At 41.0% G+C, this 23,237-nt stretch overlaps 1 protein-coding gene across 1 annotated transcript; it reads left to right on the top strand.

The window, feature by feature from the left end:
• Positions 1-4,260: 4,260 nt before the first annotated feature.
• bambia (BMP and activin membrane-bound inhibitor (Xenopus laevis) homolog a) lies at positions 4,261-8,952 on the top strand. The gene is made up of 3 exons (XM_034132561.1): positions 4,261-4,818; positions 6,512-6,793; positions 7,888-8,952. Exons 1-3 carry the CDS (start codon positions 4,743-4,745, stop codon positions 8,304-8,306), a joined length of 777 nt encoding a protein of 258 aa, XP_033988452.1. The 5' UTR covers positions 4,261-4,742; the 3' UTR covers positions 8,307-8,952.
• Positions 8,953-23,237: the final 14,285 nt, after the last annotated feature.

Raw genomic sequence — 23,237 nt, 5'->3', positions numbered from 1 at the left:
CAGGTGGACTGTGTACAACTTAAGTAGCTTTACTAAAGGCTTATTGATGTTGAATAAAAGTAGGCTGGTCCAGTGAATTGATGATTCTTTCTTGTATAAATGTCATATTTTAATGTTACAGTTTATAACTGTGAAGACACACTAGCCAACAAAATATTTATTTAAAGTAATATAGCTTATTTTTAAAATTCAAATGAATCAATTCAAAATCTTACTCAATGCTGTGTGGATAGACTTGAGAATAACTGTTGCACATAAAAATGTTATACCATGAAGTTCCTACAGAGGGCGGTGTCTCTCCAATAATAGGTTGCATCAAGAAAATCTTACACAAGGTCCCCTCCATGGTCAGATTTTTTGTCTGTAGACCCCAAAACAATGTTTTAAGGAAATACAATATTTCATATTTTCAGCTCCATGCATGGGCTTTAAATGGATGAGGAGAAGTTTGGAAAAACGTACTTTATACATGTGAATATAAGAGGTTTTTTTTGCCACTTTTTCTAATGTATTTGTTTGTATAAAAAGTCAAACCAATTTACATTAATCTTGACCTCTTGTATTGAGATACTTCATTTTACTATGACTACATTTTATATGTGGCTGTTTTGATTATGTTGAATGAAACACCTGATATATGTAGGGAGAGTAGTAGAAGTAGAGATATTTTCTTATTGTTCCCCTTTTTTGTTATCATTTGTTCACTAATCATTGCTGCATCAGTAGAACAACAGACATTTAACTGTATTGTTTGGGTTTGCACTGTACACACATAGGTCATAACAATTTGACCTTTTCTAATCAGTTTTCATGTCTTCTCAAAGTATCAAAAACTGTGCTTCTACTTCCTGCAGAACTGTATTATTTCTTCCTAATCCCCCATATTGTCATGCACTAAGGAGGCATCACTCTTCGTGATCAAACGCAGCTTATCTACACAGTCATCTCTGAATGTGGATAAGAGGACAGAGTGCTACTGAATTAATTCCCAACATAAAAACAAAGGTGGACGCTGTCAGTTTCCTGCCTGCGAGCACTCGAGATAAAGTCAGCATGAGTGCATGTGAATGCTGAGCCTGTAACCCAATCTGTAACATCAAAGCTGCTCCCGGCACATCTCCAGTATGGATCCACATAACTGCTGCTGGACCTCTGACTCTGATGCTGCGCTCCATTATCTGGAGGAGAATAAAATGGATCATGAAGGATGGAGACAGTCTGCCTGTCTCTGATTCTTCAGAGACCTTGATATGGCTCACATCAAAGAGAGAGGAGGAAGCCGGGAGGTGTCGGAGGAAGTGTGTCTGCCCGGGTGTGTGTCCTCGTGGATCATAGAGGGAGTTTTGATCTTCAAAGTGGGAATATTTAGAGCAGGTCATTTTGTCGGGTTAGGACTCATGAGAAAAGTTGTTTTAGAGACTTCTGTTTAAAGTTTAAATCCAGTTTTTGAGTCATCTACTATGGTAGACTTGACCTCATTAACTCAGCAGCAACCCAGCCATCGTTGGCCTAGCAGTAGGGGGGCTTTTGTTAAGCAAAGCCCATACATTCTGTAGCAGGTCACACCTACAGTGTCTCCTAATGTGTGAAAGCAGACAGCCTGTGGGGTGTAATCTCCCTAAAAGGCCACTTACATGAAACCCCCTCATGATGAAGGCTTGTCGACGCTCATCCTCTCAGCATGTAAAGACACACAGTTTTGTTTTCTTAAACAACGTTTCCCAGTCTGGAAGTTGGAAGTCTTGACAAAACAAGGCTAGGTTTTCATTAAGATTTCATATGTATTCTTAATTTAGTCACATAAAAGAATGGTACAACACTGTTTTGAAACAACAAGTTTGTTTTACTTGTCACACAGAACTCTGAGCTTGTGAAAACAGTTGCATGATGACCTCTGTGTCTTTAGAGGGAGCGTTCACAGGTCTATGAAAACAGCCCTTATGATGTCATAGTGATGTCATGCAAGTTATTTATCGGAAAATGTATTTTGGTAAAGCCTGGATTAAAAAAACGAAGGTGTTTGTTAGAGATGAGTGGATTTACCAAGCAGGGAAGGTCAAACATAAGTCAGGATGACTTTGTCCCTGCTTCACAGAGTTTGACCATTCCTTTTTATATTCTAAATCAGGACACTTTTAATATGGGCAATACTACAATGTCATAAGTGCCTGTGATGAGGCCATATTTTTTAAATAAAAGCCTCATACCAGTTATGACCAACAGATGGTGATGTTTAACTATCCAACACAAGTTATTGCAGCTTTAAAGAGGCTGAACAATCTACTAAAAAAGGGCCTTTCTGATCCTATTAAACTAAATTAACTCCAAACATTATGAAATAAATCTCCTAATTGTATATTTTAATTCATTTATATTAGGAGGCACAGTCATAGACAACCGCATATTTTGCCATAGGGGTTCCCATGCCTAGGCCTATATGAAAAACAATTACACCCAGTATCACAGAAACTGATTAACTATGGGAGAATAAAACGTGTATTTCTGCTGACTTCCTCCCTTCTTATGCAACTCTCAGTAAAGATAAAAGCTGTAGTCGTGGACTGGCGCCTCTGTGTAATTGCAGATAATTACGGTAATTGCAGTGAGTAGGCCTATGTTCCCTAAAGCGGTATCCTCATCCTGTTGTCTGTTGGACACAACCAAGGCCTGCTATGCTTTATTTCTACAGGAGTGGGTCTTCCCTGATGATATCATATTAATTTTAAGATTCTCTATAGGGTTAAGTTATAATTTGTTCTTCGTATCGTTTGATGCAATAACACAACTCAAATTGAAACTCTCAAAAATTAATCAAAGCTAGCATTAAAGCTATAAAGAGTATATTGACTTTTTAACCATTGACCTGATCGGGCACGTGTGTTTTGCATGCCGATTTTTAAATGACAATCGTGTCTATAGTGCTCGCTGTGTGTGGTGTGTGTGTGTGTGTGTGTGTGTGTGTGTGTGTGTGTGTGTGTGTGTGTGTGTGTGTGTGTGTGTGTGTGTGTGTGTGTGTGTGTGTGTGTGTGTGTGTGTGTGTGTGTGTGTGTGTGTGTGTGTGTGTGTGTGTGTGTGTGTGTGTCGTCTCGGTGGCGCCATGTGCCTTTTTGGATTGCTAATTTGTGTAAACGGCTGTCCGGCTCTCCTCCCGGCAGCAGCAGCAGTCTGTAGCCTGAAGGGAAGCGGCTCAGCGCGGCGTCACTCTGGCTGCCGGCTCGATGACACTGCAGGTACTGCTGCAGACCGACCAGGGTTCACTTGCACAACATTTACATATGCATGGAACCTGGGATGACACACTACATATGGTATATAATTATGTTGCTATGTCATTAAATCATTGCATGAATCTTAACCTTCCATTTCTAGAGAATAATCTGCATTTTTGGGAAATATTTTACTCTTAAATATCGCTTTTGGTTGCATAATCCTGCTAACACGTATTTATATATAAAAGCCTTGCATTTTTTTTTTATTCCTATTTAAATGAATTAAGTTACATATAGGCTAACAGGATAAGGGAAGGTAGATTTGTTTGTGTTGAGGATCATATTTGTTACGTAATGATTACACATGCAACACTGAAGGATGCAAATCAAATAGGCTTTGTTATGGCACTGTCGAGGAGTTGACATAAGTTTATAGTTCAATATTTAAATGGTGATCAATGTAACAAAGCAACATTTTCAGGCGATGTTGTTAATGGCAACCTCATGCCCCGATCAATGGAATTTATAAATGACATGGAATATGGTATTATGGAAATGATGATGATGTATGGCTTGACCTGGGTCATCAAGCGAGAGAGGGACAGAGAAAATAGAACCGGAAAAAGGGTGAAATGGTCTAAAAAATAAAACAAGGGAAAAAATATAAATATTTTTAATTGGACCTACATAACAGTTGAGTAAGTGATAGTACAGCAGTGATTTATTATTTAGTTTTTTGATGAAACATACAATTTTTAAAGCCCACTTCATGAGGTCGGGCTACATTATTAATGTATATTATTAATGTATCATATTTTGTGCATTTATTCTCAATTAAATGTATGATGTTTGACCTTCAATATTGTTATTTAAATAATAAAATAATGTTTCCCTAATTGTAATCGCTTTGTTGCTCGGTTATAGAATGCACTTCCCTTGCCTTATTTTGAAAATAATTACCGGAAACAGAGTCATTATGTATCCTCGGTGGTTTGGCCAATCAGCTTGCAGAGGGCGGAGCTCTGACAGACCACAACTATTTCTCCTGCTAAATCTTGTGTGTCCGGAGTCTGTGTGCAGTCTTTGGTACAGCGGTGTTCTCCGTCTTTTTCGAACATTTCTCCGTCCAGGAATACAAAAGTGATGCCTCTCCTTGACCGGCCGCATACAGAGGCAAAGGAGGACCAGCGGTGACAACTTTATATCCCATTTAACTCACTTTCCCGGAGTATATTTCGCTTTTTTTTCTTTCGGCTTGAAGAAGAAGACGTTGTGTTTTGGGTCCTCCAGTAATGTCGGACCGCTTTTAAAAACATACTTTTTCTGTCTCCATGCGGGAGAAGAAACATTTTGGAGTGTTTTTTTGATACTTTTGTGTCTGTAAGGATTGTGAGCAGTCGTGTTTCAGCACGGGAATGACTCATGTTTGGCCGTAGCTTCATGTAAATATTTTTGTCGTCCAGCTCTTCGCTCAGCGGACTCAAGCCGCTGCTACTGGATATACGAGGACTTTAGCGCAGTAACTTGCTGTAAATGGATCGCCAGTCCACTTTCATTTCCCTTTGGCTACAACTGGAACTTTGTGCCATGGCTGTTCTTCTTACTAAAGGTATAGACTTTGTTCTGGGTGACAGGGCATGTTCATTCGCTTATTAAAACTCAGGATATTTTACAGAGATAAACCAGGACTGAGTTTACACCTCACTAAACGGCCGGACTTTACTCTTAAACTTGTTTTAAAGTCGTGCTTCGTTTACTCAAAATGTCCCTTCTTAGCAAGAAAACAATGTTGCTTTTTGCCCGTATAACCTATTTCAGAAAACACTGGAATAAAGCAACGTTCCGGAGGAGAGTTGAGATAACTCTACTTGTAATCATTGAAAACAAACTTGATTTACATATTTTAGGGTCTGTTTTATGCCAATGTGCATTACACATGACTATTATTGGATCAAATCCTGTAATAACTGCATCGTAAACAACTAAATTACTTACAATTATTGACTTGTTTAAAGAAAATAGTCCTGCATTTTTTTTCCAGATATAACTCCCAACTTTATATTCCAAATAATAACAGTGTTATTAAATGGCAACAGTTATTACATGCAGATAACACGCATATCCTGTCTTTGCCTGGTGTGTTTCACTTGGATAACTCCATGTTTAACTCAGTTTTGAAGCTGCCATTCATAGAGGACTGAGCAGGGCTAACAGGCAGCCCCCCCTCCCTTATCCCACAAAGGGGCCTCTCCTTTCTAATGAAATATTCTCCAAATGACCTGCCCGGGCCCTGCTGCTCCAATCATTCACAGGGAAAACACTGATCTGATGAATGTGCTCCTGCATTCAGAGGCTCCACCACAGAGAGGAACACTTTCTGAAACTTTCATCCTCTGGCTGGTGTAATTTTAGCCTAATTCTTTAATGTAGCACATGGAAACCAAAGGCAATACTTTTGTTGTATTGTTATAATTCCACACAGTCACCAGATTAAAACAGCTCCTACAATATGTGTTCAAAGGTTTATACAATAATCATTATCCTTTAAAATATCACTAGAGGACATCACAGCTCATCAACAGAAGTTTATAATAATCTTAAAGTCATGTTTTTGTTATTTTTAAGGGCAGATCCATTTGTTATTTTTAAAGATTTTAAGGAGAAGCCACGGCTGCAGTAATGAGTGGGCCCGTGTAAAAGCAGGCAGCCGTAATGATAAGGTTGCTGGAAGCTCTTTAGATGGGACCTCGGTGCACCCTGCCCCCCCAGGCAGTCCTGACCACAAGTGAAGCTTTGCGTGCAAACGGGGGGGAGAGGAGACTCCGGCCCCCCCTCCTCCCTCTTTACAAGTTTCCATTTGGGTTGAAAGAAATTGACTTTGGCAAACAAACCACTAATTATAAGCTACACGGTTCCTGTTTTATAATACAGACAAAAAGGGCCATTTTGCACGAGAAGCTCTTTAAATGAAGCTGCTGAATTGATGCAAAAAGTGGAATATTCCCCTGAGGTCTTTAAAAAAGTTACCTGGCTGTTTATTGCCCCGCATAGCAGACACTTTGCGAGCAAACACACTTTCAAAATAAAAGTATAGGAGACCACAGACTGCCTATGATGGGATTAAGTCCTTAAAGCATAGGGAAAGCAGATGTGGAATATGTTTTCATACAAAATGACATACTAATAATAGGGATACCATTTAAATCAACATCCTGGTATTGGTGACTTATTGAACCCTGACAAACACAAGCCATGTTATTGTCAGAAAAACTCTTCTAACCCTGACCCCTTTTCTTTTCCAGGAGAAATAAGGTGTTACTGTGATGCGCCGCACTGCGTTGCCACGGGATACATGTGCAAGTCAGAACTGAACGCCTGCTTCACCAAGGTCCTGGACCCGCTCAATGTAAACTCCCCCCTCACCCATGGGTGTTTAGACCCCATCGTCAACTCTGCGGACATCTGCAGCAGCAGCTCCAGGGCCGTGGACATCCTGAGCGGGGCCTCGACGTTGGAGTGTTGCCACGACGACATGTGCAACTACAGAGGCCTTCACGACCTGGCGCACACCAGGGACTCGACAGGTAAAAGAAGAAACCCTCGCACAGCTCAATCCCTTTCTGTCAGGATGTTTGCTTTTTCAATGAAATTCTCTTAAAACTGCTTTAAAAATGATTGCACTCTTTGGGGGGATTTTTACGATTCCTCCTTAGCAAATATTCAATATTTTCCTCTTTCCTGTTCCAGAAGTAATACGTTTAGCTGTAGGGTTCTTCAAACACTCTGCTGTTTATGGACATGCAGGCCACCCTTGCCCCTCCACCCCTTCCAAGCTTTACAGAACTTCAATTTGACTTTTAATAGGATCCAGCTCTGTGCCTGGGAAGCCAGGGAGCCGCCAGTTTACCTTAAGCACTTGGAAAGAGATCAGATATATTCCTTTTTTTATTATGTGTGCACCATGTAATTTTCCCACCGAGTAGGAATGTGCCTTGTAGAGTGAATATCCCCTGACAAGCCTGCATGTTGGGCACTAGCTCACAGAGTTATGGAGAGATGCACAGAGACAGGAGGGGACGTTTTATTGGGACTCTGACCAGAGCACACTCGAGTTTATTAGCTCAAATTAATTATTGGCTCTGATTCTGGACAGGGTGACTCATTTCTGCGCTTTCTCACTCTCCCGCTCTTATTTGTCCGTCTTATTTTCTCTATGTGGTTACTGGAATACCTGGAGAGAAGAGCTTATTTTTAGTCTTTAATCTGAGTAAATGAAGAGATGATTTATGCCAGATTTAGCTATTACCTCATTTCAATTTGCAGTGCATACTTCTACACACACTTAAAACATTACATAGTCTCTATCACTCTAACAATTATACAGACGGATCAAAGTAGAGAATGGTAAAAAAAACTGCAGATTTATCAGTGCAGCTTAAAATTTAAATTCATTTCAACTAAAAACTCACATTACGCTCAAGTTAATGATGTCAAGGTTTCTCAATATCTTTTTTTTCTTAACCATGGGAAAAAGAGTGTGAACACTTTAAGCTCAGCTGGAATCATATGATCATTAAACTGCAACTCCATTCATATATTCAAACTTTGAAGGCACATAAGAGTATATAATAGCAGTGGAAACATGTGAGTTAAACAGTTGGTTATCTTTATTTTTCAGATCATAGCCGCTACCAGCCGGACACCAACAACAGGAACCTAGTGACCCGGGTTCAGGAACTAGCCTCGGCCAAGGAGGTGTGGTTCCGGGCGGCGGTGATCGCGGTCCCCATCGCCGGCGGCCTCATCCTGGTGCTTCTCATCATGCTGGCGTTGCGAATGCTGCGCAGCGAGAACAAACGACTTCAGGACCAGCGGCAACAGATGCTGTCGCGCCTCCACTACAGCTTCCACGGCCACCACACCAAGAAGGGCCACGTGGCGAAGCTGGACCTGGAGTGCATGGTGCCCGTCACGGGACACGAGAACTGCTGCCTGACCTGCGACAAGATGAGGCAGGCCGACCTGGGCAATGACAAGATCCTGTCTCTGGTGCACTGGGGGATGTACAGCGGCCACGGGAAGCTGGAGTTTGTATGATTCCTGCCGGGAACTCTGACATTGACACAAACAGCCTTCTCTAACGTTGGCTTTCTTCTTTTTAAAAAGACATTCCCATGTTGTCGTCCATCGGGCTGTTGGGTTCAGTTCTTTTTAAACCAGTGGCGAAAAAATACGAGACTGATCTCATGCCGTGTGGTTTTTGCTAGAGGAGCACTTTACTTGAAAATGAAAAGGCGAAGCAACGAGGAGCTGTATTTAAAAACTTGAGAGGGCAGAACTGAGGTGGAGTGAGCGCTCCGTCACTGCTCCTGAGGATCCTGGACTTTAACACTGAGCGCTGAAGGATTCCAAATCTGTCTTATTTGCACATTTGTAAAAAAAAAAAAAAGTTGTCGTTGCTTAAAACAAGAATTTTACACTGACACCAGGGTACAAAAAAAGAACTTGTCTGAGGAGTAAAACAAATTCAGTGTTTGACTGTAGGTGTGCACACTCCTCTGTGTACATTTCATGATTCAAGCTTATTGTAAAGATTTTAAATATATATATATTTTTGTCTGATAAAACTGACCGGTGTGTGTCTTGCTCTGGGTGAATGTCCAACATCTCTCTCTGTGATCAGACTATAAGCTTGATTGTGAGTGTGAAAGAAAACCTTCCATTAAAATGACTTTTTATTTAATTCACGATTCATTCTTGTGTTTTTACTTCATATCTAGCTTTAAAACAGTGACAAATGAGATACTGCTACTGTACTTTGCTATTTGGCACAAACAGTAATACATCTTGTCAAAATCAGAGGTACAGAGGTGTGTGTGTGTGACAGAGCCTCCTCCTTTGGCAGTATGATTTGTGGAGTGGCCTTGGGGTGTGTGTGTGTCTGACAGTGCAGCCTTGTTATACAATGAGCTGCTACATCTGTCAGTTGTTCTTGAACCCTCTCCAAAGGTCACGTTTTAACTTCAAATAACTTCTCTTTCCCCCCCTCACGAGTTAAATGTATCCTGGAAGTAGTGGAGCTATTTATTTTATCATTACTCTAATACCTCTGAAGACCCAATGTACTGGATGTCAGTTAAACACTGTCCCCCCTGTGTTCAGCAGACTGTTTAATATTATTTTTGGTCTTTTTTAAAAACATGGCTGGTGGTCTATATTTTTCTTGTCCAAGAATTCCATAAAAAAATACAACCAACAAATATTGTGTCTATTAAAAGCTGTCAGAGACATTAGTAAGACTTGTATCAATCCGCAGCTGAAAATAGTCCCTGAGAAATCCACCACCTTTCTATTTTGAGTAACATTTGCTAAAAACAGTGCGCAGCCTTTCAAAATGAAACTATATTTGTGACCAAACAAAGATCCTTATTATTTCCAATGGGCTTGAGCCTGAGTGTAATGGTACATAAGTTTAAAAAAAAAAAAAGTCTCGATGACTAATATTTTCTGGTTTTGTTCTTTTATTGGGATTTGATGATAATTGGAATATAACTGTAGTCTTGTGCTTTACCAGTCATTTTTTGTTATTAAATAGCTTGTTTACCCAATACACAAAGTGTTACCTAGCCAGCCAATAGATTTTTTTTTCTGGGTTTTTGAGTGACTGTTCAAGGACTGTTCAAGATCTTGCAGGAAAGCTCTTTTTGCAGGATATTGCAATTACTTCAAGCTATATTTCCACAAGTCATACTCATACTACCCTCAGTCACTGGAACATTGTATTTAAACCATTAAGGGAGACTGTCAATTCCTGGCTGTATTCTCACTAAATGTGTATCCAAATAGCAACAAGTAGAACGGCAAAAGCTTGATTTTGACAGTTTGTTTGGCACCTGGGGTTAGGTTTCTGTCTCACTCATTCGTCAGGAGTTTCTCAACTCCAGCTGAATATTTACGTTTCCAGAAGCCCAAATGTCACAGTAATCATGACGGGACTGCAAAAGTCAGTGTGTTATGTACAGCCTGCGTCACACAGAGCAAGATGGGTTGTTGGGTTGAAAAGTTCACACACTTCAGTCTCCCCTATCACCATGGCAACCGCAAGTAAGACATCCTGTAAGTAGTTTAAAGTCGAGGTCCGCTTCAGTGAAGAGTGTGTGTCTCCGTGCTGAGCGGTGACCCTTGTTTCTTTCCATTAGGAAGACAGGAAAACACTATTAACAGCTAACCACTTAGCGGCAGCTTGCATTAGCGAGACTCAGCCCACGCTCAGGGCCTCCCCCAGGACTATTACCCCTGTAATAATAACAATGTCCTCTGCCTGGCCTGCCTAATGTGACTGCTGTTTTCTTTAGCCTGATTCCACTTTGCTGGCTCACCCGTGGGTGTCAGGTGGCCACGAGAAGATTAGGAAATCAACATATGTGAGACTTAAGAGCATTGTTTTTATCTTTGAGGAGACATAAGTTTAATGCAGTGGTAGATAGTAACTACGTTTAGTACAATTCTGAGCATACATACATTTCAATTTCCTGCACCTCAATACTTTCACTTCATTACAACTAAGAGGCAAATGCAGTTTTTAGTCCTCTACATTTATTTGGGTAATTTAAAGATTCAGGTTGATACAAAATGTAATCAACAAATAATAAATCATGTATTTTTATAGGTTAAAAACATTTGATACTTTCATGACATTTTCAAAGCCACCCAGCAGTATTTCTAGTAAAAACCTTTTTAAAAAGTCAACCATTATCTGTTAAATAACGGGCCATTTTGTATAGTGAGTTCCTTTACTTTTGTAAGTAAATGTTACTTTAGTACTATAACTTAAGTAAAGAATGTAGGTCTTTACGTATAACAAGTGTTTCTTCATTGTGGCAATACTTCTCTAACTTAAGTAAAGGATCTCCACCATTTATTATATTTAAGCAAGGAGACACACTTTCCCTTTGTCTGGCTTCTTATGCATTAAATATATGCACACCACCTAGACCACCACAGACAAACCACCTCAATGTGCTACTGTATCCAGGCCGACATCCAGCAGTCACAACTCTGCCTTGACAATAGCCGTCGCCCGAGGCGTCGGCGCGGTTATTAGCATCGGCCATTTTGTGCAGCACTAGGCGGTCAAGCTGTTTGTATTCACATGCAAATTTAATGAGGTGGCTCACCGGCCTCTCTCAAAAGAGCCCCAATTTGTTTAGAAGCGACTCCAATGGACCCCCACCATCAAAGGATTTATGTACAACTCTCACTGTACTGTATTTTCTTTATCCGCTTTTACAACTTCACCATCACTTCCAGGCCTCTTTCTTTCCTCAGGTGGGTGACATTCCTGAAGCAGGGCTAACAACATGCAGGGATTTAAATCTGTGAGGTGCTGCCTCTGTGTTCCCCCCCCTGCTACCCTTTGCAATAATGCAGTAATAGTCCAGTAAGGCCTTGTACCGACTGTGAAGGCAGCAGCATGTGGAACAATATATGAAGTGTAAACACACATGGAACCTGTTAACACCTGGGCACAGTAATGGATGCACACCTCCCAGGGTAGTAACAGGCCTTTCTAAATCCTTGTATGTTTTTCTTGGTTTTCTTCCCTCCATGTCCTCACATTCACCATGTTCCACCAGGTCTCCTGTTCCACTGGCGGAACACACACTCACTTAGTGTTTTCCCTCCATTAATGTTACAGTAGTCAAAATGAATATGGACAATAATGGCGACAGAGCCCTTATATGATATACTGGTAGCATGCAAAAGCTTCGTTTCAGTGTGAAGCAGTCCCAGTCTAAATCATATCGCTGATACTTGAAGGCTGTTTAACAGTTCCCAAGCACAAACAAATACAGACATTCCAGAAAATAAACACAACTGGTCATTCCAGAAGTCCAAAAAAATTAAATAGGATAAATTAATTTACAAATCAGCATGAATGCGGAGACAAATCATCCTCTGTGGGGACAGACATCCGCCGAAATAAGACATGATCTAAATATTTAGCCAACTTATTTCCGTCCAATGGATAAAACTACGGCTCCAGTGCATGTCTTCATACACCTCCTCCCCCCATCTAAACATTTACCCAAGTATGTTGTTAACATCTAGATATAAATCTGCCCCAAAAGAAAAATAATAATGTTGGGAATGTTTACAGGACGGACCGGGCTTCTTGAAGCTAAATGTCAGTCTGTAAATAGCAAAAAGGTTTTGTTATGTTTCTAAGAGAGGGGTTTTTAGCCAATCTAGCAAGAAAGTGCAAACAGAATGTGCACACACTTGTTATCCATGTCTAGGAGCCAGGAGGATCACACACACACAGGGCACACATCACTGAGCTGTCAGGTACAGGTGAACTCTCTCAGGGGCTTCATGGATGACGTGGTGTCTCATGTCGTCCTCTTTGTGCAGCCAAGGGCACTCACTGGCCCCTATCTGTCAGCTGGGGGCCACCAGGCCACTAAAGACAGATGGCAGAACAATGTCCCCCCCTTCCTCACTGCGGTAAGAGGCAGACTGTCCCTCCAACCTCATTCACTCACAGATGACATGAAAGGATGTTGTAGCTAATGTACATGAGTGGTAGAATGTCTTGTATGTGTTGGTACTGTGACCTAAGTTGCCTGATTACTAGTGCTACTGTTGCCTTTTTGAAGTGGGATTCTGTATATTCATTGTGAATTTTGTGTTTCTACATTTCTTTAACCTTATCTTTCTTTCATTGATTGCCAACATGTTGACCAACTGACGGTTCTCTAATGGCGCGTTTCCACTACACGGCCTCGCTCGGCCCCGCTCGGTATGGCTGGGCCTCGTTAGGACTGGCTCACTTTATGGCGCATTTCCATTACAGTTTAGGAACTGGGGTAGTATCTATAGTAACGCAGTGTAGGCGGAGCCGTGACGTGATCTTCAGAGAACCCCACAGTAAACAACACAGCCGTTAGCTGTTAGCACTCAGAGCTCACAGCTCCTCATATCTGTTCAGAAACTAGACAAAAGTTAAACAAGTACAAACCACAGACTGCCTGTGTCATGGTGAATACAGTCGCTGCTTTATTTATGTCTGTATAGGCCGTTGTTGTGAGTGTGGACGGTCGGAGCATATACTGCGTTAGCTTAGCCAATCTCCATTTAGAACACACGCATTTTAAAAGGTTTTTCGCCTGCCGTCTGTCTGCAGACTTGACAAAGCATTAATTCATGGTTTTTACTAACCGGTATCAGTATGTTGTTACTTCGGCATCATTTTGAAACGTGTATTACAATTAAATCACGGTCAAATATGTCCATCTTGTTGTAGTTGTAGCCCCCTTGCCAGCGATGCTCTCTCTAGTTTAGCATACTCAGCCCGACTCAGCCTCGTTGTCTCTGGCCCTAGACCCGCGATTTTATGAGGCCAGAAAAACTGTGAATTAGGACCCGCCGGCCGGTACTAGGCCAAGTGGAAACGCAACCACAAACGGGCCGCTGACGTCACAGCCCTCTTAAACCGGGCTGCGCGCTGTAGTGGAAACGCGCCATAAGGCCCCTCCCTCTTAGAAACTGTTGCTCAACATGTCAAACGTTCTAGTCTTGGACTGGATATATGCAGTTTCAACCCAGTCTCACGGCATTTCGTGTTACGTCACGAAATTAATTGAATCTATTGATTTGTGTTCACCAACACGATTTTCACCTTTTTTTCGTGTCACACACAACGATTTTAAATGCAATGTATTTCTATTGGTAGTATGTTTCGTGCCTGCAACACGTCTTTTTGTCCGGTCGGGTCTTGGAAGACCCGGATGAAGGATGCTGGATAAGGATGCTGTTTGTCGATTTTAGCTCAGCTTTTAACACCATCATACCTGACATACTAGTGGAAAAACTGTCAAGCCTAGGTTTCCCCTCCATCTTATGCGCCTGGATTAATAATTTCCTAACAGACCGTCCTCAAACAGTGAAAATAGGCCCTTATTGCTCCTCCATCCGCACCCTCAGCACTGGCTCCCCACAGGGCTGCGTGCTGAGCCCGCTACTCTACACACTCTACACACACGACTGCTCTCCCAACCACCCCTCCAACTCCATTATAAAATTTGCAGATGACACCACTGTGGTCGGCCAAATATATAAGGGAGCCGACGAGTCGGCATACAGAGACGAGATCCTGAAGCTGTCTGCGTGTTGTTCAGCTAACAACCTACATCTGAACACAAGCAAAATCATCATAGACTTCAGAAAGCACCGTCCAGTACACGCCCCCCTTCACCTCAATGGAGAGAGAGTGGAGAGGGTCTCCACCTTTAAGTTCCTGGGGGTTCACATTTCGGAGAGCCTCAGCTGGACAGCACACACCACTGCAGCAGTTAAGAAGGCCCAGCAGCGACTACACTTCCTGAGGGTGCTTCGGAGAAACCGACTGAACAAGAAGCTGCTGGTGTCCTTCTACCGGGCGACCATCGAGAGCGTGCTGTCATACTCCATCTCTGAGTGGTATGCAGGATGCTCAGCTGCGGACAAGAAAGCCCTGCAGAGAGTGATCAGGATGGCAGAGAAAACCATCGGCTGCCCCCTGCCCTCTCTGGAACACATCTCCACCTCCCGCTGCCGCAACAGAGCTAACAAAATAATAAAGGACAGCTCTCACCCAGGTCACAGACTGTTCTCTCTCCTGCCTTCTGGGAGAAGATACAGGAGCTTCGAGTCACGGACAAACAGACTCAAAAACAGTTTCTACCCCTGGGCCGTCAGGCTGCTTAACCACCACACATAATGCAATAACCGTAACCAGTCTCACATATACACACACTTTGAATGCACTTTATATACTATTTTTATATCAATATTTTTAACTATTTATTCCCCCGTATGATTGTTTATGGTGTCTGTCCTATGGCCGTGTTTTTTAGTGTTCTGTATGTGTTTGTATTTTTTGCACACCGGGACAGAGTTGCACTCTGAATCTCGTTATACTCTGTGTACAATGACAATAAAAGGCTTTAACTTAACTTAACTTAACTTAACCAGAAGCTGTGTGGTTCATAAAAACATGTTCTTACTCAATATCTTACCCTAAGCCTAACCCTATCCCTTTTATTTTAAATTGTATAATGTCTGAGTTTTTTTGCCGTCAGTGAGGAAAAGAAATGGGGCTCAGAGCCTCAGAATACTGAAATCTGTATTTTATGTCATCTTTTTTTCCTTCTAATTTGTTATTATTTGGTGCAGGCACGAAACATACTACCAATATAAATACATTGCTTCTAAAATCGTTCTGTGTCAGAATACTTAAATCTGTATTTTTTTAAATGTGTTTTTCCTTCTAATTTGTTATTATTTACATTGCTTTTAAAATCGTTCTGTGTGACACGAAAAAAATGGCAAAATCGTGTTGGTGAACACGAATCAATAGATTAATTTTGTGACTATAACACGAAATGCCGTGAGACTGTGTTGGCAGTTTCCAATGATGAACAGTCAAAGATTTACAACTCAAACAATTTTTTTTAAATGTATTTTTTTTAAAGAATGAATAGCTTCTGGATATAACATTGGCCAACAGGCAGACAAAACAGATTCTCATTTTTAGAGGCCGACAGCCTCTTTTGTTGTGATGGCTGGCAGATGTGATGTGCTGTAGCTAGCTAGCTAGCTAATTAAGCTAGTTTTTCAAATCGGTTGACTAATATTTAAAGCTCTTGTAGTTCTTTAGTAGGCAAAGCAGAACATAGCCACTTATGTTAGCCTACATACCATACAATGGGGACATTTCAAAGTTGTTTTTTTAATGTAGGCCTAATTAGTAAACCAAAAAAACAATTTAGTATGAAATGATGCTGGCCTATTACTATAAGAACTAAGCTAGACAGACATGCTAGCATTTGAAGCAAACAAACATGAGTGAATCCATTACTTCTTTTTATGATTTTAGTAAACATGTAATTTAAGAATCAATATGGATTTCTGCAACGTGCAAGGTCAAATAATGCACAGCACCGCGTCTAGTTACGGTATTATATGGCACAATTCATGATTGGATAATTGCTGGGTTAGCCAACAGTTCATCACAATCAACTACCTTTTAACAACAATAAATACATGGTTGGTTTGAATTGATGTCTGTAAACTAAAGAGCTACCATGGTAACATAATGAACACTTAATAAACATGAATCTGTGGCGGAAGGAAAGGCACCTAGAGGTGTGGCTATACCTCCTGAAGCTTGCGTGCATGCTGAGGACTGATCATAATGGCTCCCACAAAGCCATTTAGCTTGGCAGCATGCCAGCCTTTTTTCAAACTAACAGAGATGAGCACCTTGAGCTGGCAGCATAGCCTTGGGACCTGATGCTAGCTGGCTGGCTCTGATGTGTGTTCATTGTGAGTGTAGATCCCAGGGATTACCAGGCTGAAAGCAGAGAAGCTTGTGTCTCTCTGACAACGTCTCTGTGTGAGCTAGGCTAAACCATATCAGTTTAGGAAGTGGTCTAAAATAACATGCGGCTGCCCGGTGAGATAGAGTCTTCCAGATTTTATACACTGAAGCGGGTGTTACATTTAAATTGTTTAAGTCTAATCTCATACCAATACAGGACACTATGTTCCGGATTTTAGCCACCTGAATCTCAACACCATAGGCTACATAATAATAATAATAATGGGTTCCATTTATAAAGCACTTCATAGCACACATACTTATTCTAAGGAGTAGGGTTTGCTAAATAAGGCCAAGAAGGGGCAGGCAGAATCATTGGGCTCCATAAACAGGCAGGCAGACAGGGTCAGAGCAGATCATCTGAAATGCTGGAGCACTTGGCAGTACACACATGAAAATATGGCAGAAACAAAGGGAGAGTGAGCTGGTATATATGCTCTTGGGCTAATGAGGGGATGAGCTGCAGGTGGGGAGATGGGCTGGGCCAATCAGGTGAGGGCAATGAGCTGATTGCAAGAGCCAGGAGGAGGCGGGATCTGAAATGACAGGAGAGTTACAGTAATGTTAAAAAATAAGTGTTGGGATCTTGTGACAAATGAAATTAAAACACATTGCTAACTGTGTTTACAGTTCAACATTAGGCCTATTTAACAATCTCACGAGCATTGTTACTAATTATTCACCACTTTCTTCCATTTTATGTGAATTCATTTTGTATGAGTAATTGTTATCAGTTCCAAGGCTACGAAAGGGACGATGTTGCACTGAAGGACGATGTTTCACCCAACATATTTACTTGGTCTTAATACAATGAGTATGTGTTATTGTATGGATCAAAACATACTTGTTTGAATTTTTCCTTCATCCTTAATATCAACCCAGGCAATAACCTTTAGCCGCTAGCTGAACATTTGTTTAGCCCGGGTCAGAGTTTGACAAATGAGAATTACATTCCATACATATTTGAGAAGGATAATGGTCCTTGTTTTTAGTAAAGTTTCTGTGGTCAAACTTTATTCTATTCTAGCTGTAGATTCTTGCATTGTTTTTAATGGATTTTTGTTATGTTTCTGACCACAACCTTTTACCATTTTCATTATAATTATTATATATATTATAAACATATTTTATACTCTGTGCCTAATAAAGAATATAAATTACATTTTAGCAGGGTATCTGCTCCCATCATCACTAGAGTAAAAACAGCTAAAGGTATGCTCATGTGAACTTTATCCTTAAGGAGATGAATCATTTTTATTTTGTTTCCCATTTTACAGACATGAAGACAAGCTAACCTAACTCTGATAATGTGATTACAAGGATCGTATAGACTAAATAATGTGGACTGACTGTATAACTATACATATTTTACTACTGCTTCTACATCGTGTGTTTATTCTGGCTTTGTCAAGAATAGCCATCCAACATGTTGAGGAAAAATGCTCGGGTGTGTATTATGACAGAGAAGACCCGCCACTTCACACGCCAAAGGAGTCTGTGAGTGATAAAAGCAAGTGGAGCGCAAAAATCCTCTCTGGCTGACAAAATGAATTTATCTATTTGTTTATGTTTGAGCACCCGCTAACTGACACAGCTACCACATGTTGAGTGTAGCGCCACGAGGCGTGTAAAATGTGACATTTAGGAGCTGCTGTATGTTGGGTATCACCGGGTAATTATTTTCAAGCCAGGGTGCTTTATGATGTTTCCTTGGGAATCTTAAACGGCGGAATTTGTTTATGGGAAAATGTCTATATTACCCTTGAGAAATAAGGCCAGACTATATCATAGTATAGCGCTGAGTTAGCCATTAGCTTAGCAAAGTAAAGCATAAACACAGACAGGTTTTACTATTATCAGAAACACTGAATTGGTACATTTTTTATATGAAAAGTGTGTTTTTTGCCTTCTTTTTTGTTGTGCATTACAGTGCTATATCACAAGACAGCAACATCACCACCACCTCTCTTCCCAGACCAGTTGTGTTCTCTTGAGGAAAGACCGGATACTTATTAGCCAGTGATCCAGCACATGAGGCCCTTAACCTGCCCCCTGTTGCACAGACACTTAGGGGTCAACGCCTCCCCCATCATGTCCTTAGCAGCTTCCCCCAAAACACACTCACATACAGGCATGTGCACACACACATGATTAGACCAGACAATACGGTCAGTGTCAAGGGTTGACCCGGAAACTCCGCTCCGCTCGGTTTTTAAACCACTTTTGTGGTGAATGTCAACTAGTTTGCCTTTAATGTTTATTTCATGTTTACATTAGACATTATTTATCAGGGAGTTGTAGTGGGAATGACTTTTATTGCTATTAATACACTGTTACAATGCAAATGTAAGATTTCCTCTACTATATGTTGACTAAAAGTGAGTTAATCCTTAGATTTGTTTTCGTACAATAGGAGAAACTCACCTTTTGTTGTTTACCTAATTGAATAGGTTTGTCAAGATTTATTTAAATGATTCAGTCTCAACTCTTATGACTACTTCAGTCATAATAATCCATAATCCTTACACGATTGCAGCTACTAAATGTATCTATATCCTTTAATGACTTAAATAAGTTTTTTTACCATCGTTTATTCGGGGTGGAGGGTTAGGATTAAAGTTAATCACTTAATCAATCAATTGTTCTAATTATTATTATTTCATGACAGCTTTTGTCATCGTGCTATGCTGTTTCAAAGTTCATAAGCTTGTCTCCTATGTCTACTGTTTTTACTGGCAAAAGTGGGCAACACTCTGAAGTCGTATGCAACAATATTTGTATTGCTTCTTGTCAGCAGTGTTTTATATACCTTGACCACTATGCTGAATATCAATTCGATGTGTTTTTCAGCCTAGAGCCTCGACCAACAAGGAAGTTTACTCAGTCCATCAGTTGATCCCAGATCTGCCCCAGGCCTCTCTGTGCTCTTACGAGTCTGTGTCCTGTTTGGAAACTGGAGCATACAGAGATAAACAGCAGTGCCTCTGCTTATCTGGCCCTTCTTTCTAAGTATATGAAGCGGCTAAGCCCTCCAGGTTCAAACTGGCATCCAGAGGGGAAACCGGTGAGGCAGGCCTTGTAGTTTCTTTACTTTGTGTGCTTTGGGTGTTTTTTCCAGGCAGGCTTGGTGTGTCCGGTTGTTTTAGTGTTAAGTGACCTCGTCCTAACCTCAGTGTTTGAGGCTCTCAGCAGGGAGCCACCCTAAATGCTGTAGCTGTAGCCATTCCAGTTTTAACACACAATCGAAATGAGGATCTGAGGCAACCGCTCACTGTGCACCTTTCAAGCCTTCCATATTCAAATTCTTGACATCTCCAAAAACCTTGCAATAAAATAAAATGTTCCTTAGGTTGAATCAGTGTACGACAAACAGCTCTTAACTGAAAACCCAAGAGTCCCTCTTTTCCTCCCTTTATTGAACAAAAGGGGGAAGTTGGCTTCCAAACATAAATATGTCGAGACATTGGTCCTTCTCTGGGGATTGCCTTGGAACAGGTCACGCAAAACAAACATGGGGCTTCCTCTGTCCACTCCGTACTAAGCCAGAAATCAGGAGGTTCCCTGCATCAAACAGAGCTTTAAAAGGCACTAAAAAGCACCATTAGGGGAAAAATAGGGTATTCCGAGCTTTATCTGTCAATACAAAGGTTAAAGATGTTGGAGTACGGAATGAGAAACAGGGTGAAATAGTGAAAGCAACATGCCTTTCCTCTGCGCCCGGCCCAGCTCTGCTATTCATCATCAGGTGGAAAAACTGTTTACTGCCGGGGTCAAGGTCCCTCTCACATAAGCCATTGTTGTTAAAGCGCACCTCGTGCATGGAACGGCCACACTGAAGATCATATCTAACAGGGCCCCTCTGCCCTGGGGCTAAAAGAAGCCCATTTTAACCAGATTCATAATATCGAGTCACAAAGGGACATTTAAAACCCATTTAGAGTTTCAGGATAAGACATCCGCACACGCTTGGTTATCTATCTCCCGTGGCTATTTTCCTTTTCTGCCCTTTTTTTATTCCTCCGAGTTAATGCTTTATTTGTGCTTTGATTTGCCCTGAGACATGCTGAATTAAACATAACATTTTATCTCCATGGCCACTCTTCGTAATTCCATAACCTGCGTGCTAGAAGCCAGGAACTCTGGCTTTCATTTGCTCCCTTTTTTCAGTGTGGGAGGTTATGTGACCGCTCTAACCTTTTTAACATTAAAGTTTTTCCCCCTCTCAGAAGATTGTTGCGATAATCCTCCCCTTCCACCCCTTTGGTCCTTTGACTCCACTCCCCTGTGGGGTGTACAGGAAAATGCTTTTACTGCGGTACTACCTCTGTGCTCGCCTCTTCGCTACCCCTCACTCTCCTCTTCTTTCAAGCCTGGCAACACCACAGTGTGCCTAACCCTGGAACGTCCTGTGTGGTGGAGCGGATGGTGGCGTCCCCTCATCTGTGGAGCATTAAGAGTGAGAAGTAGATTAAGGCTGTCTCCTAACTGGACACTGGGCAGACCTCTGTAGTCTGCAGCTAGAGTCAGATGGGGAGGGGTGGCGGGGGTGATGGCACAGTGGAAGCAACTAACTAACTAAAGTTACACACTTATTTTGACTGGAGTTATTTGATGCCAAAACATTTCCTTCAAATCTCTATTTTGAAAGCATTACTTGTGTTCAATTTCTATAAATGTTGTTACAAAATACACATTTCATAGACCTTGCACAAGAGGAAATGTTAAGTAAAGCTAATGTTAAATGCTCTATAATATCAGCTAAGATAATACATAGCAAATATCTGGGCCATGATTTCATTTTCGGCGCACTGCGTATTGCTAACGGCCCGTCCACACAGCAGCGTTAAAAAAATCTTGGAACGCTTCTGCCCATTCACTTTGAATGGGGTGACGTCACTTTGCCTCACTTTTCGCCGAACTGCATTGTGGGCAGCAGAGCGGAGATTTTCAGGATTTTCAGGATTCAAAGTTGAGCAATGTTCAACTTTTGAAGCTGAGGTGGAAGCGTCAGCCAATCAAATCCCGTTTATGCAAATCTGACAGTTCAAGCGCTAGCCAATCAAACCGCGTGTATGCTGGGAGAGACATACTGCAGTTAATTTCCTCATATTCCAAAACATGGAGGAGAAATTAGCGGTAGGGAATCACCCGGTGCTTTATGACCAGTCCCTATTTACCTACCGGGATACAAACCGGAGGAACCAGGCATGGAGGGAGGTGGCAGAGACAGTGGTAGGTTTTCGCCTGTTAGGGGAGTTTATATCCAGTTTACTTCGGGCTTTTTTGCTTCGTATGTCGGGGGCGGGAGATTCATGTGATTGGTTGTTGGTGCCTTGCTCGCAAAAAATCCCCAAGCTTCAGATATGCCCACCTCCAAGATTTTTTTAACGCTGCTGTGTGGACGCTCCGTAACAGTCCAATTAGCAACATGAGAATGGATTTGGAGTTATAAGACAACATCTAAGACTAGATAGGATTTTTTTAACAAGCAGTCAGTTAGGTCACAAAATGTTAAGCTAAATCGTCACCGGTTAAGCCGCCTCTTGCTTTCCACACGGAGTGTTTGTGTGCATTAAACCAAAGCATGCTCAAATGTGTCCTTGCAGTCAATACAGCAAGGACTATCAAATGAAAACCAGAACACTTCTGATACCAAATTCTGCAATCATGATGAATATGATTACAGTGATATGGTGGGGTTTCCACATTATTAAGTAAAGGATATATCCAGATATTTTAAAGTTAGCTTATTAGCTTTTTCGCCTCTTTTTTATTCTTTGTGCTAAGCTAAGCTAACCGGCTGCTGGCTCATATTAATTGGGCAGATATGAAATTTGAATGAATCTTCTTATTGAACTCTTAGCAAGAAAGCAAAAAAACTATTTCCCGAAATGTCTGTAATATAATACTCACGCCACAAGTAATAACACTCCTACAGTAGTTGCGGCCCTATTGCTTAGAAACATTACTACTTATCTAAAAGAGTAGAAAAAAACAACAACATTTTAATGGTTTGATCCCTTCACACGAAGGATATCAATGTTAGCATGTGACTGGGGTAACATGTTTTTGTACGTGGGAGTGGGTATATGTGCATGAATAAACAGAAATAAATGAATTATACTAAACCAAACCCATCTTGCAAAACTTGAATATAACATGCACCCTGCATTTATTTGTTTTCTTTGTTATTCTCTCCACCTTTCTTTTAAAATATAGTTATTGCTGTTTTACCAAAATTATAATTTCTTCCCATGCTTTACCCTCTTATTCTTTTGTTTTGTAAATCAATTGCATATGTTGTTGCCTTTTTATTTGTAAGTATGTCTTAATTGTTTACATGTGTATGCCCACATTTGGTGAATAAAAGGGGAAAACATACAAAAGTATCATGCTACTTGTACTTGTATTCTTTCTAAAGTTTAGTTGAAACTAATACGATGCATTTGCAGTCGAGTCAGCCAAAGCAATGGGTATTTCCAAAGTTACAATCATTTTAGTTCAAAATTCCCTCTTTGTGTGAGTATTGTATTAGGATAGACTGAGAAAAGCCCAGACCTATACTTTAAGCCTATTTTTTAACCCTGTAATTTTACATGAGGTGA

Source organism: Trematomus bernacchii, unplaced genomic scaffold (assembly GCF_902827165.1).
Source record: "Trematomus bernacchii unplaced genomic scaffold, fTreBer1.1, whole genome shotgun sequence".
Lineage (NCBI taxonomy): Eukaryota > Metazoa > Chordata > Actinopteri > Perciformes > Nototheniidae > Trematomus > Trematomus bernacchii.
This window is presented reverse-complemented; position numbering and strand designations above follow the sequence as displayed.

Excerpts from the sequence above, each read along its gene's own strand:
- bambia (XM_034132561.1), top strand. The coding sequence starts at position 4,743 with ATGGATCGCCAGTCCACTTTCATTTCCCTTTGGCTACAACTGGAACTT. Across the intron at positions 4,819-6,511 it reads GGCTGTTCTTCTTACTAAAG|GAGAAATAAGGTGTTACTGT; the intron begins GTATAGACTTTG and ends TTTCTTTTCCAG. Across the intron at positions 6,794-7,887 it reads GCACACCAGGGACTCGACAG|ATCATAGCCGCTACCAGCCG; the intron begins GTAAAAGAAGAA and ends TTTATTTTTCAG.